Genomic DNA, 15,630 nt, shown 5'->3' on the forward strand with positions numbered 1-15,630 from the left:
TGGACTTTCACAACTGTACCATAACGTACTTAATTATCTCCCTAAAACACAATATACATGCATACCTGTCGCAAAGTGAAGCACTGAGCAGCCCTGACTGGTAGGACTAGGTACATATGTAGTTTAGTTGCTCGTAGATGCCTCGCGCTTCGGTAATTTGGGATGAAGGGAAATTGAAGGGAAACGCGGAGACGCGCGCGGCGCAGTCATTTCTAAACTTGGAGGTTTTTACGTACGATATCGGCGCCGCGGCGGTCATATTTGGTTAACGTCCAATATAACGGACTATGACGACAGTGCTGGTGGCGGTCCTGTCCAACCTGTCCGCGAACACGCAGCCCATGATTTCTAACTTCATCTCCCGCCCTTCTATGCCTCAAGTTGTGCACTTTGCGGGGCATGTCGCCAACCACTTCATCGGACCCACGAACGGCCATAGTTTCTCCTGGGGAAATTACTACTCGACTTGACAAGCATCAGCATCACAGGAGGTTCATTGGACCGCTACCAAAGCAGACAGCATTTCCAGGAAAACATTTCAAAGATCTTGGTGTACTATCCAGCTCAGATTCAGACTATGGACCTGGGAAACTTATACGCCAACTTGCGTATGAGTTTTTCCTCGTGAGTGGAGGTGTTCCTGAAGCGTGGAACGAAGAGGAAGAGAGACGTATTCAGGACAAGATGTACAAACGGTGGGCAGAGAGTGATTGGGGAGAGGTCTATCTTAAACGCGCTGGCTTTCGGAGAGACAAGTCCTGGGTCGGTACTTCATTCGATATCGGCTATTTCCTCGGAATCAGCATTTCAGACACTAAACACTCGTGCGGAAGGTCCGTAGCAACGCCATTCTTGCAACACGCCGCAGCTTCTGGTGTGAGCACCTTCGTAACCGCACCTTCGCACCTTAGCCCTATTCCAGACAGTCCAGCCACCTTTTCCGATGAACGGCCTGTTGATGGCGAACAATCCTCTGGACGCGCCGGCTATGATACCCAAAGTATTAGCTCATCCACTGCTCTCATAAATGCTTCCAAGCTGCGTGTTGGTCCGGCTCAGCTGCGATCAGGGGGACCATCTCGTCCCAGTGTGGGTTTAACTCCTGCAGCTACGCGCTCTATTCTTGGGGTTTCAACGAGCGAATCGGCCCCGAATGGCGCTGCGATCAAGGGGAAGGGGAAGATGGTCCATTATTCTCAAGAGAGCGTCGACGACTACCCTGTCTCTCCGGGTGAGGTACTCAATCGCACGGGCGAGGCGGTGGAGCACACCAGTGCGGGCGCCGCCCAGCAAGCAGATATCGAAGGTGAAGTGGGCTTGGGAAATTTTGATATGAGAGGTGACTTTCAATTTACCTTGCGATTTTGTAAAAATAAAAATAAAAAGCTGAAGCTCATATGCAGATAGAATGTTTGTCAAGTTTGCGTATACAGAGGCTGATTCGCTGCCTGCCCACTTCGACGAGGGACGAAATCGGACTGCAAGTCATTTATACAGCGGAAGATGGGCTGAGTACGTCGTTATATGGCGCAAGGACAGGCTGGAGCTTTATAGAGCCCATGTATGTCGCTATTCCTATCTTAAACAGACAGCTTGTTAACTATCTGGCACCAGTCTTTTCCCGGCAAGGATTGGTATACTGGTCATATGAAGCTGGCACATGTCATTCCTCTCGGAGACTCGTCTCCCACTCGACTTTCGCTGTATTCTTTTATAGACATGACTTTCTGTCTCATTTGCCCGCCTGCGACTCTACGAAAACATTCGAAGCGGCGGTGGCTGTACAGACGGACTAGGGGGTTGAATGTCTTCATTTTTAAGATTAGAAGCCATACTAGGGCTGTCGACTGGGTATGGAAGCTATGGTACTTGTTTTGTTTCGTCAGATACCGTAGTCGCTCAAGAGTATACTAATCTAACCTCCATTACAGGCGTCATCTTGGCGGACGATTACCTTCATCTCTAGAAATCCACGCCCCCGCGTTGGGTACTCGCATTAGAGTAAACGTACCGGGTGCAGACTACTCAAAATTTTCGACAGCACTAGCTGTATTCGATCGGCAGAATCTCCTTCGCCTCTGCCTCGAGCGACTGAGGAAGGTCAAAGAGTATGATTTCTTGATCGGGCAGAAATTGGCATCTGGAGCCAAATTAGCTCTGGCATGGCGTTTAGATACCAAGCTAGATTGGGTGCGGCACGTCGACGACATACAGGGTAGTCCGCGAAAATGGGCTGTGCTTTGTGGGTTGGCTCTCAATCAGGTTAGCGTGACTCCTGATGCGATTTGAAGAAAGTTATAACAAAGTACTAAATATCACATTTATAGGGTAGTAAGTCAGCTCACCTAGAGGTCCGTCTTAGGGAACACCTTCCTACACGGCTTCATACGAAGGATGGTATGCCTCTTGACGAACCTCCTGCAGTCGAGGGATATCTAGAGCGAATACGATCCAATCCCATAATGAAGCAACCTGTCTATCTTGCAACTCACGATGGATATCTCTTCACTGTCCCCATTGCTCATGCACATCAACCGATACCACCAGGAGTTATACCCCCAGATTATGACCCAAGTCACTTTCGCCAGGATGAAGTGCGACGAGGCACACAGCAAATTCTGCACGCAACGGGCATGACTGATTTACGAAGCGTTCTTGCTGTGCGAAGAGCATTCCAATTGGTCCCTCGAAATGTGGAAGATATATCGTCTTTGGACGTTGCAGATGGGGCCGACGATCAGCCTCACTTGGACACCTTAGATGGAGCAGAGAGCGACGACAACGATCTCGGAGGAGAGACCGGCTTGAACGCCGCTTTTGACAAGTCTCGATTGCATATGAAGCGTTCTTTTGAACTTTTGTTGGTCACAGGAAAGGTAGTCAGATATGAGGTTCGTAGCTGACATGTTTGCCATCCCGTGCGAGGTGACTCAGGGTCCTATACAGGCACATTCTTGCGAAATAGCCTTGGAATGGGTGTCAAGACTACGCACGTTAATCATATATTGGAGAAGACGGCACCACGTTGATACACAAAAAGAAATGCGCTTGGCACATGCAAGCACAGGCAAGGCGCGAATAACACCTCGCAGGCTCGTTGAACAGCACGACGCTCCACCAGAACCTCTGCCCGATCCCGAGGCATTCCTGCCTGAACTTTCCTCGTTCTTCAATTGGTGCGTATTGGAGGGATGTAGGCCAATCGTCAGATGCGGAAAATTATTTGCCCGTAAAGGCTTGCGGGGGTTGTACAAGTTCGTTGCCATCTTCTGCGTCGCAGCGTAATAAGACTAATAAAATGGTGAGACATACACAGCTCGTTCTAGTCTCAGGTTCCCTTATTCAATATCGCATCACAACCAAGAATTCCTTGCATCATCATCGGGGTAGGACGATCAGCCTCCTTGACGCGTGCATTTGGTCGGGATTCTTGGCGGCTCAGTACCTACCTGAAGACCAACACAACCCCGACGCACCACAAGTTGCACGTCGGTACCAGGATGGTCTAGAAACCACCGACGGGTTGGAGGACACACTTTTCATGCTCTGGTACCGATCATCATCGAAGGCCAGGGGAGGAGTAGCCACCGCTCAAAATAGGGACGATATACCCCAGCTGTCTATGAAGAGAAAGGTGATTGTATTTAGGACAAGGAGCAAATTGGAGCGTGACGCCTGGGTTTGGGCGATTAATGCAGAGATCGAGAAAATTGTGAGGGCCACCGCGGACCGGGAGGATAGGATAAGGAATACTGGTCATATTGTGGAAACATAAGACGTTTCCGTTCGTCAATATATGTACTTTAAATTCCTACTCCGCATCGACTTCTAGGAGTGCTTTCTGAGACTTGCATCGTCGTCTACGCAATATACACTCATATGTAATCGCAGATGGGTAGCCATCAATGTCCGGTCGAGGAAATGGTAACACAGTGGCCTAAATTATTGTTTGGGCTTCTTAGCTGCAGAGGAACGGTCAGTAGTAGAAGAAGGATGTGGGTAATGCAAACTGACCCCCATATCGGCTTCGAGCGGTTAACCGATTAACTACAGCGCCAAAATCATAAGCTCCTCGCACCAGCTTATACCTTTAAACGAAACGATGATTCGAGGGTAAACGTCGATGGAACTAAGTACATACCGAACACCGGGAAGATCTTGGGCACGACCCCCTCTCACCAGTACAACACCATGTTCCTGTAGCGTATGACCTTCGCCGGGGATATACGCATGCAGCGTCTTCCCTGAGGTCAGCTTCACTCGAGCGACTTTCCGTTTGGCGGAGTTCGGCTTCTTCGGCTTCATGATGAACACTGAGCTAATCACTGCTTTCTTCTGCGTATTGCCTTCCAGCAATGGCGACGTGTGTCTATTCTTCTTTTGAGGCGGTTTACGACGTGTCGATTGGTTCAAGGTTACAGCAGCGAGGGGTGAAGGATGGAAGGAGCGGAAGAGCAGTTGTGCAGAGACATTTCGAGACAGACTCTGCGGCAAGAGAGAAGTGGACCAGTGTCTTTGGCTTAAACTGGGCAACGACCGCAAGACCGACAGCATCGCAAATGTGCACTCAGAGAAGAGCCACCTGCCGTATTGGGTTATTTCGGCGCGCTTCGACCTACCCTAAACCGAGTCACAAGACTCATTCACTCGAGACGCGTCTGTGCTATCATCGCGATTCGTGGCTTTCGTTCTGACCCAGTTCTGACAAGTATTATTCTATTCGCTCAAGTGTTTATGGCTGTTGCTGGTTCTTCACGACGAGTCTTGCGGAGACAGCCGTCATCTGACGGTATAGAAGAGGATATGAGCCAACGTGTGGACGAGGACGTGGTAGACGAGGACGCAGCCCCAGACAAAGATAGAAACGAAAAGCAGCCGCGTCGCACATCCAGGTCTGTGAAGAAGGAAGGAAAGAAAAAGGCTGAAGGACATGAGGATGCTGGGGCAGATGACTCGATCGAGATTATGGAGAACCAGCCTCTCGATAAGGCAGCAGCACAGAAGCTTAATGGGCTGGCAAGTGACTGGGACATGATGAGACGCAAGAATCATGCGCCATACTATGGTCTTGTGCGAGATGTCGCCACTGTTTTTGCAGAGTTCGCAGAGGGCGAGAAGAGCAAACAGGTCGGTTAATCAATTCGTTTTCATGAGCTTATATCTAAATTATTATCTAGGTCCTTGGAGAGCTAGATGCTGTTGTGCGAGAACTGCTTGATACGGAGAATGAGCTACTCGCTCATGACAAGGTTCTGAAAGATCTAAATCAGCGAGTCACGCAACAAGAGCAGATCGTGAGTTTGATGACCCGTCCTTCCGTGCTGCTGCTTTATATATTTTGCAAAGACAAACGTTGTAGAGCGCTATAAAGGCGAGGCAGCACGCGAATTAAAAGAATATAACCAAAAGACTTCGCGTCAGAAGTATGTAAAAGTGGAAGAGTACGTGAACTTCAGACAGGCCATTTTTGTAGGTCTCTTTCTAGATAATCTACAGCTTGCGTCGTACTGAATTCTCACAGGAGGTACAATATCCAGAAACCGCAATGCCTCCTGTGTCAGACTTTTTGCCCAAAGGTGTGTCTTTTAGTGTACACGTTCCCCCTTGTATGAGAAGACTTTGTTGTCGTTGTAGAGGATGGTGATGCTAGCGATGACGACGACGACGTGCAAGTGGGCGGAGTCACTCAAGATTATAAATGCCCATTAACACTTACAATCTTGGTGAACCCTCTTACCTCGTGCGTAGTCATAAACTTTTCAACTGCCCCGTATCTCACATCATATCCAGAAAGCTGTGCGGTCACTCGTTCTCTGCGGATGCGATTCGAGAATATCTAGGCCCCAGTCACACAGTCCGAAAGGATTGTCCAGCATCAGGCTGTAAGAAGGGTATTTGTCTTACTGACCTGGAGCCAAACAAAGAACTGGCCAAGAAGGCAAAGGACGCTGCCCGACGAGAACGAATGAGAGAAGACGACAGCGAGGTTGAAGAAGATGTGGTGGAGTGAGACTAGTAAATTATATTTGTTGCAGTACATATCGATCATCTGGTACTGATATCATTATTGAAATTGTATCGCAATGCTGGTAATGTACTTTTTGGCGGGAAACCAGTCTTGTTCCATATCACATGACACCGGCACTATGCTTGTCTATTCTAAGTACATCTGCTTGACGGCTGGCGTAGATAGACAAAGCGAATATACGCATCGTCAGCGACTCGGAGACCCCAATGAGAACGTTCATCCATTAATCAAACGCTCCACAAGAAAAAAAAGAGAACGTTCATCCATTTCTACGCGACCAATGTGACATTGTTCATTGATTGTCACGGACATCACTCGGTGACTTCCTGGTTAGACGCCTGTGCTGCTGGTGCTCGCTGCTGGTGCTAGTCGATAACTTGGCTACTACTCTCTTCAGTCTTGGAGATCATACGAAGCTCGTAAATGTGTTCTGTCCAAATTTACGTCTGATTATTCCTCAAAATGCTGTCATCTGCGCGAACATTTGCTCTACAGCCCTTGTGGATACTGCGAGCCCGAAATGGGCTTCGAGCCTTCGCAACTCATGCTACCACTCCTACGTCAACACCTGCATCGACATCTCTGACCTCTGGCAACACAGTTATAGCGTCCGCCAGTACGGCTGTGGACGGCCCTTTGCGTCCACATCTAAATATCCCTGTAGATCCTAATCATGGTCTCTGGGCATTCTTCCGCAGAAAGGAAGTGGATGGCAAGGTTTCACATGAGACGCTAGAACCAGCAGATATTGTCAATGACAACAGTGGTCGGTGTCGTTATTATTCTAACAGGCGGAATACTGACTTCGGGACTCCTTCCGATCATTTGCTGCTTTCCAGGTCGTTCATGGAAAGCCGTCGAGTTGCGTAGGAAAAGTTTCAAGGACCTCCATACCCTTTGGTATGTCCTGATGCGAGAGCGAAACCTTCTTGTCACGCAAAACGAGGAGGCACGTCGGCACAAGATTCCTCTGGAAATGTTAGCCACACAGAATAAGCTATTACGAGTGAGTCTGCATCTACGCTCTTTTCTGCCCCACTCATCTCCCATTACTTTATTACTTATATCTCTACCACCTTTCTTCCCCTCGCTGGACTTGTAGTGTCGTAAAAGTATGGCTCGCATCAAGTACGTGATCAACGAGAGGCGGCTCGCGTACGAGAAGGCAACACAAGCGTACAACAAACAGCGGGAAGCTGACCTCGCGGGAGAACAAAAATTGATACAAGCGGAGCAAGAGGAGAATGTTGCCAAGGCCGAAGCAATGGCCAAGGCACAGGAGGCAGCACGTAGGAAGGAGGCAGGCGAGACCCAGACAGCGGCGAGACTGGCAGGAGCAGGAATCTTCGAAACCGTGGGGTCAGAATCCTCTGTTCTCCGGACTGAAGACCTGAAGAACAAATCTTAGATTAGTTTATATGTTCATGAGCCCTAGCGATGTTAGGTCAACATTGACGGTACTTACTCCCCTCGACGGATATAGCCTCGAATTAGTGCAATAAGGTCTTTCCCTTATTCTGTTCTCCCCATTGCAGCATCGTAGTGCTTACGAAGCAATCCCTGACTTTGCTGTCTTCATACATCTCAACCTGTCTTCGTCCACGCCGGAGTAAATGTTCAATCGCAGCAACGTCCCGCGAAGACACAGAAGTTGCTTGCGTTCTAAAGGAATGTCGCACAAAAAGCAGAAATTTGGGTCGTGCCGCTGGTGGCTTGGTGTTGACCATACGTAGTGCTCTGACTGGTATGTCAACGATCGGCATTCCTGAGTCAACATATGCAACTAGATGCTCACCGTCTGTACAACGAGAATACCTCTTTTTGGAGTCCGGAATGCCCTGTGGCCATGAGATGTATATAAGGAATATGATTTACGAGAACGACTGGAGAAGCTGGTTAACGAAGTAGAAGACGGTGCGCTGGAGTCGGTCGATGCTCAGGCTGTGGGCCGACCAAACCCCGATCGACGACGCGCTAAACTTAAAACTCACGCGGCGAATCCTGTACTATCATGTGATCTAAATGCGTCACAAAGTTTCAGAACAAAGCCAGGAACTTGGGCACTAGTCCAGCCCAGTGCCCTTCTTGCTCCTAGCGCATTGCGCCGCCATGCAACGACTTCTGCGAGGATCCAGCGCGCGTCAAGCAACTTGCGACACACATTCGTTATTTGGACGCAACCTAGAGGTCCGGCGATGTATGTCTCACAATGTACATGAGGACGCCAGCCTTCGTGAGCCTATCGCCTATTGCAGTGACCTCATTCGAAAACGAGACTATGAGGCGTTTCTCACTTCGCCATTCTGGCCGCGCGATTTGCGTGCACATTTCATTGCATTGCGAGCATTTTACGTATGTGCAGCTCAGGCATCATCCGTTTACTCATTGACCGTGGCTCACAGGTGGAACTGGCCACAGTACCAGAAGCTGTGTCGAACCCGACAATCGGAAAGATGAGAATGCAGTTTTGGCGGGACGCTGTAAAGGCGATAGGCGATGTGCGTCTCAGTTTCCTCTGAGAAGATACGGTTTAGTAGCTCAGGTCATCACGTAGGGCAGACCGCCAAGACATCCCGTCGCGCTTGCACTGTCTGATGCATGTTGGAGTGGTGGGCTACCCGCATATCATCTTAAAAGAATCATTGATGCGAGAGTACGTGACTACTCTGTCAGCAAATGGAGAACTTTCGCTGACGGATTGATATCTAGGACGCTGAACTACATACACCCACACATCTTACCCTAAATTCTCTTACTGCACACGCGGAGTCCACATCATCTACATTTCTTTATCTACTTCTATCCCTCCTTTCCCTGACCTCTTCTTCCACACTGTCTCATGCAGCGTCCCATCTCGGTATCGCTCAGGGAATTGCCACGCTTCTCCGCGCATTGCCATATCATGCGTCCCAAGGTAGGATGGTCATACCGGCGGAAATTACAGCACGTCATGGCGTAAGCCAGGAGGAAGTCTTCAGACGGGGCGGTCACGCCGTGGGGATCGAAGACGCTGTATTTGAATTTGCGACCATCGCAAACGATAATCTATTGACATCGAAGGAAATGTTTAACCACGCAGGCCTAGATGGCAAAATTCCTTGGAGAGCAAGACCAGCATTCTTGAGCGCGGTGAGTAATCAAGGCGTGTGCTGCAATCTGTCCGGGCAATGCGGTAAACATTTATTAATTCCTAGGTCTCGGCGCGGCAATACCTTAATCGCCTTGAGGCAGCCAACTTCGACGCGTTCGACCCATCATTACAGCTCCGGGACTGGAAGTTGCCATGGAAGATTTGGCGTAGCTATTACAAGGGGTCCTTTTGATGGCTGAGGTGTTTGTTACTGTCTTATACCTACCGTGTGTGTAGCATCATTGTCTTCAGTAACTGTACCTCGACAACATGCATGTGCACAACAGTCTGCAGTTGCTGTGGTAGCCGCACCGGGAAAAGCCATCGCAATGTCGGAGCGCGGAATGCGATTGCCACGACGTCCGCTTTTAGAAGGTTGGAGGTCCGCTAAGGACCAAGGCGGCTCCAATGGCAGATTGAACCGAGCATTCTCACCTATCGAACGCTCATAATCGCTCCACGACTCTCCGTCTTTCCGCCAGGTCGCCAGTCGCGCCTGTTGCTGTTGGCACATTTCTAGACACCCTTCGGTTCTGCTGTCTTTCAAGAGGATAATGGACCGCTTGTGTGGTATGTTACTCTGTATTTGAATGCGGGGAAGGCCCCTCTGATTCCGCATTGCCGTCATCCCCTAGCTGAGATTGTCCAACTCATCTTGAACGAACTCGATGATCCGACTGCTTTCAGTTTAATCTCAAAACGCTACTATAACTTCACGCAGGATCCTTATGTCCGTTCCTCCTATTTTCTCAGTCGCTATGGTCGCATTCAGGCGCTTTATTGGGCGCTGGGTAGAGGGAAGTTGTTGACCGAGAGGGTGATCGATGTACGTCCACAATTTCTTTCATCTTGCTGATTTCTGTTGCCATAGGACCTTATCCTTCTCTACTTTTGTCTTAATATAGATCCTGCTATCCAGTGGCGCTCACATTTCCCGTTACCTCGCACAATGCGCGATCCATCATTACTTCCGTACGCAAATGCCTTTTATCAAAACTCCCTGGGTTCGAACGATATCGCTACCTGTCTTCACATACTTCATGTCTGTCGCCACACGCTTGTATGGTAATATTCCTGTCAGCAAGGGCGAGGATGATGGCTCTATCTTCGCGGCTCTGTTAAAATCAAGTAGATTTCCCACAGAAGCGCGAGCGGCCAAGTGGGAAACATTGAAGGAAGTCTTAGAGAAATTCAAGGTCAGCTTGGCTTCATGGATCTTTATTCTGTGGTAGATTGAGGCATAATTTAACCTTTCAGTTCATACCGTTCTCCCAAAAGGTATGTACACCATATGACCGCCTCTTACACTGACTATATGCGTACGTTCAATTTAGGATCCAATGATGGCTCAATTTCCACTTGTGTTGGCAGTCGAGCCACGACTTCTGCCATATGCGCGCGCCAATGGTTTCCGTATGGATTGCAAGGTTGGTCCACGCAGATATGTTCCCTTTGTGGTGCTATTAATACCACCTGGGCTATAGTATCGGAATTTCGTCTTCCGGAAGATGTTTGAGAAGCCTGCTATCCAGTTTGATGGACGTGTAGACGAGATTGTCGAGAACGTTCGCGAGCTGTCGCGCCTAGATCCTCAGTATGGCATCTTTGGTCATTATCCTTCTTGTTATCAGAGGGGCTTATTGCTTTGCGGCGTGTGCCATTAGTATGTTCCTCAGCAGAACGGTTGCCGCAGAGATTTGTATGGAGGCGAAGACAAATGAACCGGCATACACAGCGCTCAAGCGATTGGATAAGGATGACGTCTTGAAGTTTGATTTATCGTGAGTGTCTTTTGTGGGCAACCTATCAGCGCATCTACTCATATTGGTCCAGGAGCGTTATTGAGGATCTCACTAAGGTATTGTGTCCCATTTGGTTATAACTGGGCAGTCTTGACAATGAGATCAGCTCTTCATCAACACGCGGTCCATTTCCAGCCTTTACACGTACAGCATCCTTCGTGAACTTCATGCCGATTTTCCATCTCAAGACCCCACTGTTCGACTCGTCCTGCTCTGTACAGTCTTTTTCTCTGATGGCCTACCCTTCCCGACGTCACTGCATGGTAGTGCCACGTCCTCAAATTCATATGTGAATCTATGTAGAGAAAAAGTTGACGCTATGGGTCTTAGCCCAGTGACACGAGGGGATCTTTTCGACATGCTAGTGAACAAATTTGTTCCAGATCGTTTTGGGGGTATCATTGAGTATGGAAGAGTGGTCTTAGGTATGAGCAAGGCAGAAGTGGACATCCTCCTGCAGGAGGTCGCTGTTGCTTGTTTGGAAATAGGGTGCAAAGGGAAGATGTTGAAGAAGCTGGTCGAGACAGACGAATCGCTCTCCGATGTCATCGCTGCATATGTGCTTCGGAATCTACGCTTGACTATGGAAGACCTGCCACCCTCGGAGGACGAGAAGGCTTGTCGAGGGTTTGAGGCCCGACTTTGCAGGGACTTTATAGCTACTCGACGGTTTTTCCATCCGCTCGCTCTTACTGGAGAAGAGAGGGGGCTGGTGGTGCTCGAGGCAGAGCCAGTGGTAGCGGCGCCACAGGGACCAGAAGATTCTGCGGAGAACGAAGGTGACGAAAGTGATGATGAGGAGATCATAGATACTGGAGAACACGTTGGACGGGATGACCATGAGGATCTCGTGCGTGTTGTCCAGGATTGATTACATTGCGCGCTGATCAGCCTAACGATGGTCACAACGAATCTTTTCGAACAGGGTCCTATCGGCCAGGATACGTTGAGTACGATGATTAGGAAAGACGAGCTGGCGCCTTCTCGTCGCCGCAGGTTCTATGACATGTACACGTCCTATAATGATAGCATAGGGAAGCTCACTTATCCAGCAGGTGGGCCCGGGAGTTATGACCACTGCTGTCGTTGACACTGATATTATATCTTCCAAAGACTACCAACAGGTGGGACGGTGGGTACGAACGCATTATGGCCGACGTAGTGCAATCACTGCGGTATTTATGCTGCACGCTGTTTTGAACGAGAATGCGATAGTGAGTCCATGTCGCGGTTTATTATACGGCGTCGAATTTACTCATAGATATAGGTTCTCCAACCCTACTTATACAATGAGCCATACGATACAGCGGCTCGAGTGCCAATCACGCTAAAACATTTTAAGATGTTAGCACGTTTAGGCCGGCCACCTGTGAGCTGCATGGTCATCGCTTATCACTGGGGCACTACTGAGGGCTTGGTGTCAGAATATGGTTCTTTACGACGACATTGAAGCCGGGACCGAGTTTTATTTTAGTGAGGAGGATTATCTGACACCTGAAGAGCTTGCCGGAATCACACCGAGTACCAGCAAGACACGTACTCGTAGAGTTAAGGTCAAGAGTGAGTGTAGTGCGAGGCAGGACATGTCCTCCGAGACATCCGCCGTCATTGCTGAAGCTCTCGGTGAGAAGCCTCGAGGCAGCTTGCGTAATAGGAAAAGGCCTCGTCGGAGCGCGGCGGCGACTGTTAGATCGTACGTTGTACCTGATAGCGATGACGAAGAGATCGCGGAGGACAAGCCAGATGAACAAGTGAAGAGGAGGAGATCGGAGACAAATCTTCAGCGATGGATCAAACATTTGACTATTTTATTGAAAGAGGAACAGCGGAAGGTGAGGCTCGTCGCGTGCGATGGCTCACATTTTGAGCTGACACAATCGTTTAGTACAAGGAGAAAAAAAAGCGTGAACAGGCTGCGGCAGAACCAGGCACAAGGGTCCGTGTTCTCAAGGTAAGGCAATTATCTGTGCCTGATTATGATACAGTTAATAAGATTACTCCACTAGAGCGAATTCCTGAAATCCTTAACCACAAATCTGGCACGATTGCGCAAAGCCGATCAAGAGAAGCGCAAACAACTTTATGGGGCTGATGTACCTAGCGACGACTATAGTGAGGGCGAGGAGGACGAATATCAGTACCGGACTACTCGATCCAAGCGACGCAAAGTCGAAGACTGATATATTATGCTGTGTTGTTTCTGGTTGCCTGAGCATTCACATACTTGCATACTATGGCTCCATCATCCACATCACGGACTGCTTAGCTGCATGCATTCTTTATATTTTCATCGTTCCCTCCACACGAGATAGGGTACCTTATGTACTGCCTAATACCATCATGTGAATGTATGATCTTCAGTGATGTTGTGTCACCTATGTATTTTGCAAGCTGTTATCTTAGCAAAAAGGCATCGTTGCTCCTGGACGTTGTACAATGCAAGGTGAGTTCTTGGTACCTGTTCACAGTGCGAATGGTGTGCGGTATCTATACTCTACCTCACCATGCGTTGTTAATATCACGTTGTCATTCTCCAGAATTTCCAGAAAAAGCCCGACAAGTACTTATTCGCAACGTCTATCTCCACGACGACTCTTCAGTGCAATCGAGTCCACTGTACGACGTGATCTGTACGAACGGTAAAGTACATGATGTACGGGCCACCTCGGACCCTACCAATGTGGAGAACGACGACACTTATATCCGGGGTTCGATCGACTCCGAAGATGTAGAGATATTGGATGCAGAGGGCAAGGGGATTTTGGTTCCTGCGTGCGTGCTCCTTGAATTTGATAGTTTCCTCGAGTCCCTGCTTAAGCTAATGTCCAACAATTTTTATTCGACGTGAAAGGCTGTGCCATGCACATATCCACCTGGATAAGTGCTTTCTTCTGGGCAAATCTGATGAGCTTGTGAGCGGGTACGTCCCCAAATCGTTGAATATTTCAACCATAAATCCCTCGTGAGGTTGTGATTACAGATAGGCTGATAGTTCGTCGCTATAGTGATTTTGCTGAAGCCCTCAAGGTAACTGCACAGGCAAAAGGCAATTTCCCTTCCGCCTTGGAGGACCTGTACAACCGAGGAAGCCGATTAATCGTCGAGAGTGTCGAATGTGGTGTTACGGCGATGCGTGCCCATGTCGAAGTCGATGAGACTGTGCACATGAGTTGCTTAGACGTTGGTCTACGGCTCAAGAAGGACTATGAAACCATTTGCGATGTCCAGATAGCAGGTAAACCTATTTCCAGCCCGTACTATTATATTCGACACTAAATTTAATACTTCCCGACGGCGAGGAAGTCTTCGCACAGGACCCTCTTTTCTCCGCGCAAAATGCTGAACTCGGCGACAACCTGATCCTTCTCCAGAACGCTGCAGCCCGCGACGGCGTACATGCGGTGGGCTCCGCGCCCTACGTCGAGCCTAGTGTCGCCCAGGCAAAACGCAACATCCGGTTCATCTTCGATATCGCTTGCACGCACGGGCTGCACGCTGACTTCCACCTCGACTACACCCTCGACCGCGACGCCGAGCCGCTCATATGGTACGTGCTCGACGAGCTCCGCACGCGCATGCGCACAGGACGCTGGCCCGCTGGTGCGCGCGTGTGCGTCGGGCACGCTACGCGCCTCACGCTCTTCTCCGCGGAAGAGTGGGCCGCGCTCGCGCATGCGGTGCACCCCGACGGCGAGGGCCTTCCGCTCGCGCTCGTCGGCCTGCCTCCGAGCGACGTGTACATGATGGCCCGTGGCGCGCAGTGGGAGCTCGCGCGGCCGCGCGGCACGCTGGACGTCGTGCGCCTCGCGCGCGTGCACGCGCTGCCGGTGGCGATGGCGGTGAACAACGTCGAGAACGCGTTCACGCCGCAGGGCGTGCTGGATCCGCTGGCACTGTGCCCGCTCGGCGTCGCGCTGTTCCAGAGCGGGACGCGAGCGGACGCAGCGAGGCTCGTGGTGCGTCGCTCTTCGCTCATCTGCTTTTCTCGTGGGTCTCTGGCCTTATTGGACACTCTGAATGTTGCAGGAGGCCGTGACGGTAAATGCACAGATCGCGGTGGGCACGAGCGGTCCCCGCGCGCTGCGTCTGGTGCCAGGGGACCCAGCTAATCTCGTTTTGCTGCACAATAACGACACAGTGTACTCGGCCGTGCTGAACCCCTCATTTGCGCGGACGACGATCAGGGATGGGACGATTGTCGCGAGGAGGCGAGCGGTCAGGTGGGTGCGGACATGAGTTGAACGGCCGGAGCCAGTGGCGGGGATGTCTTGTTGACGAGTGCACTCATGACCGTTACTTCGTGCGATGTTAGTAACAAGCTTGTGTACGAGACCAGCAGCCACTAGCAGCCATGTGCATTGGATCCCATGGATTGCGCCACCATCCGATTACTGTCATTCAATCAAGTTGGATGCTCGCCACCCCGTCGTATAGGGTCCATGATTGTATAGAAAGGACCGGAATACAATATTATGCGATCGGGACAATTTGTTCACAAACAATTGTACAACACGTTTTTAGGGGTGGCTTCTACGGTAACATGCCTACTAGCCCTGCGGCTAGCAGATGGAATGATACAGATGCGATGACGGCTATGCTGGGAGTTGCGTGCGACCATCTCGCACGGCGAGCGATGCACATGGACATCAGGTCGGTTGGAAAGAAGAATG

At 50.0% G+C, this 15,630-nt stretch overlaps 7 protein-coding genes across 7 annotated transcripts; 6 read left to right on the forward strand and 1 right to left on the reverse strand.

Moving 5' to 3' along the window:
* Nucleotides 1-399: 399 nt before the first annotated feature.
* FIBRA_05660 (uncharacterized protein) lies at nt 400-3,775 on the forward strand (the record flags this gene model as incomplete). Its single annotated transcript, XM_012327419.1, has 8 exons — nt 400-1,339; nt 1,404-1,561; nt 1,615-1,865; nt 1,932-2,262; nt 2,328-2,891; nt 2,947-3,176; nt 3,236-3,254; nt 3,317-3,775. The coding sequence occupies 8 exons, from the start codon at nt 400-402 to the stop codon at nt 3,773-3,775; spliced, it is 2,952 nt and encodes a 983-aa protein (XP_012182809.1).
* A 167-nt stretch (nt 3,776-3,942) lies between these two features.
* On the reverse strand, nt 3,943-4,554 carry FIBRA_05661 (uncharacterized protein; the record flags this gene model as incomplete). The annotated part of the gene is made up of 3 exons (XM_012327420.1): nt 3,943-3,962; nt 4,015-4,088; nt 4,142-4,554. 3 exons carry the CDS (start codon nt 4,552-4,554, stop codon nt 3,943-3,945), a joined length of 507 nt encoding a protein of 168 aa, XP_012182810.1.
* A 180-nt stretch (nt 4,555-4,734) lies between these two features.
* FIBRA_05662 (uncharacterized protein) lies at nt 4,735-6,010 on the forward strand (the record flags this gene model as incomplete). The annotated part of the gene is made up of 6 exons (XM_012327421.1): nt 4,735-5,127; nt 5,178-5,294; nt 5,347-5,469; nt 5,522-5,576; nt 5,635-5,740; nt 5,791-6,010. The coding sequence occupies 6 exons, from the start codon at nt 4,735-4,737 to the stop codon at nt 6,008-6,010; spliced, it is 1,014 nt and encodes a 337-aa protein (XP_012182811.1).
* Nucleotides 6,011-6,490: 480 nt separating this feature from the next.
* FIBRA_05663 (uncharacterized protein) lies at nt 6,491-7,436 on the forward strand (the record flags this gene model as incomplete). The annotated part of the gene is made up of 3 exons (XM_012327422.1): nt 6,491-6,794; nt 6,868-7,034; nt 7,131-7,436. 3 exons carry the CDS (start codon nt 6,491-6,493, stop codon nt 7,434-7,436), a joined length of 777 nt encoding a protein of 258 aa, XP_012182812.1.
* A 701-nt stretch (nt 7,437-8,137) lies between these two features.
* FIBRA_05664 (uncharacterized protein) lies at nt 8,138-9,351 on the forward strand (the record flags this gene model as incomplete). The annotated part of the gene is made up of 5 exons (XM_012327423.1): nt 8,138-8,380; nt 8,431-8,526; nt 8,583-8,681; nt 8,738-9,157; nt 9,223-9,351. 5 exons carry the CDS (start codon nt 8,138-8,140, stop codon nt 9,349-9,351), a joined length of 987 nt encoding a protein of 328 aa, XP_012182813.1.
* Nucleotides 9,352-9,712: 361 nt separating this feature from the next.
* On the forward strand, nt 9,713-13,140 carry FIBRA_05665 (uncharacterized protein; the record flags this gene model as incomplete). Its single annotated transcript, XM_012327424.1, has 16 exons — nt 9,713-9,728; nt 9,794-9,984; nt 10,030-10,130; nt 10,240-10,354; nt 10,416-10,436; nt 10,493-10,585; nt 10,643-10,752; nt 10,823-10,939; nt 10,992-11,016; nt 11,067-11,810; nt 11,886-12,015; nt 12,074-12,174; nt 12,228-12,329; nt 12,385-12,792; nt 12,846-12,911; nt 12,967-13,140. The coding sequence occupies 16 exons, from the start codon at nt 9,713-9,715 to the stop codon at nt 13,138-13,140; spliced, it is 2,514 nt and encodes an 837-aa protein (XP_012182814.1).
* A 256-nt stretch (nt 13,141-13,396) lies between these two features.
* FIBRA_05666 (uncharacterized protein) lies at nt 13,397-15,069 on the forward strand (the record flags this gene model as incomplete). Its single annotated transcript, XM_012327425.1, has 5 exons — nt 13,397-13,436; nt 13,498-13,732; nt 13,812-13,880; nt 13,966-14,195; nt 14,264-15,069. 5 exons carry the CDS (start codon nt 13,397-13,399, stop codon nt 15,067-15,069), a joined length of 1,380 nt encoding a protein of 459 aa, XP_012182815.1.
* Between the last annotated feature and the right edge of the window lie 561 nt (nt 15,070-15,630).

This window comes from Fibroporia radiculosa (assembly GCF_000313525.1).
Source record: "Fibroporia radiculosa TFFH 294 genomic supercontigs, scaffold4931, whole genome shotgun sequence".
Classification (NCBI taxonomy): domain Eukaryota; kingdom Fungi; phylum Basidiomycota; class Agaricomycetes; order Polyporales; family Fibroporiaceae; genus Fibroporia; species Fibroporia radiculosa.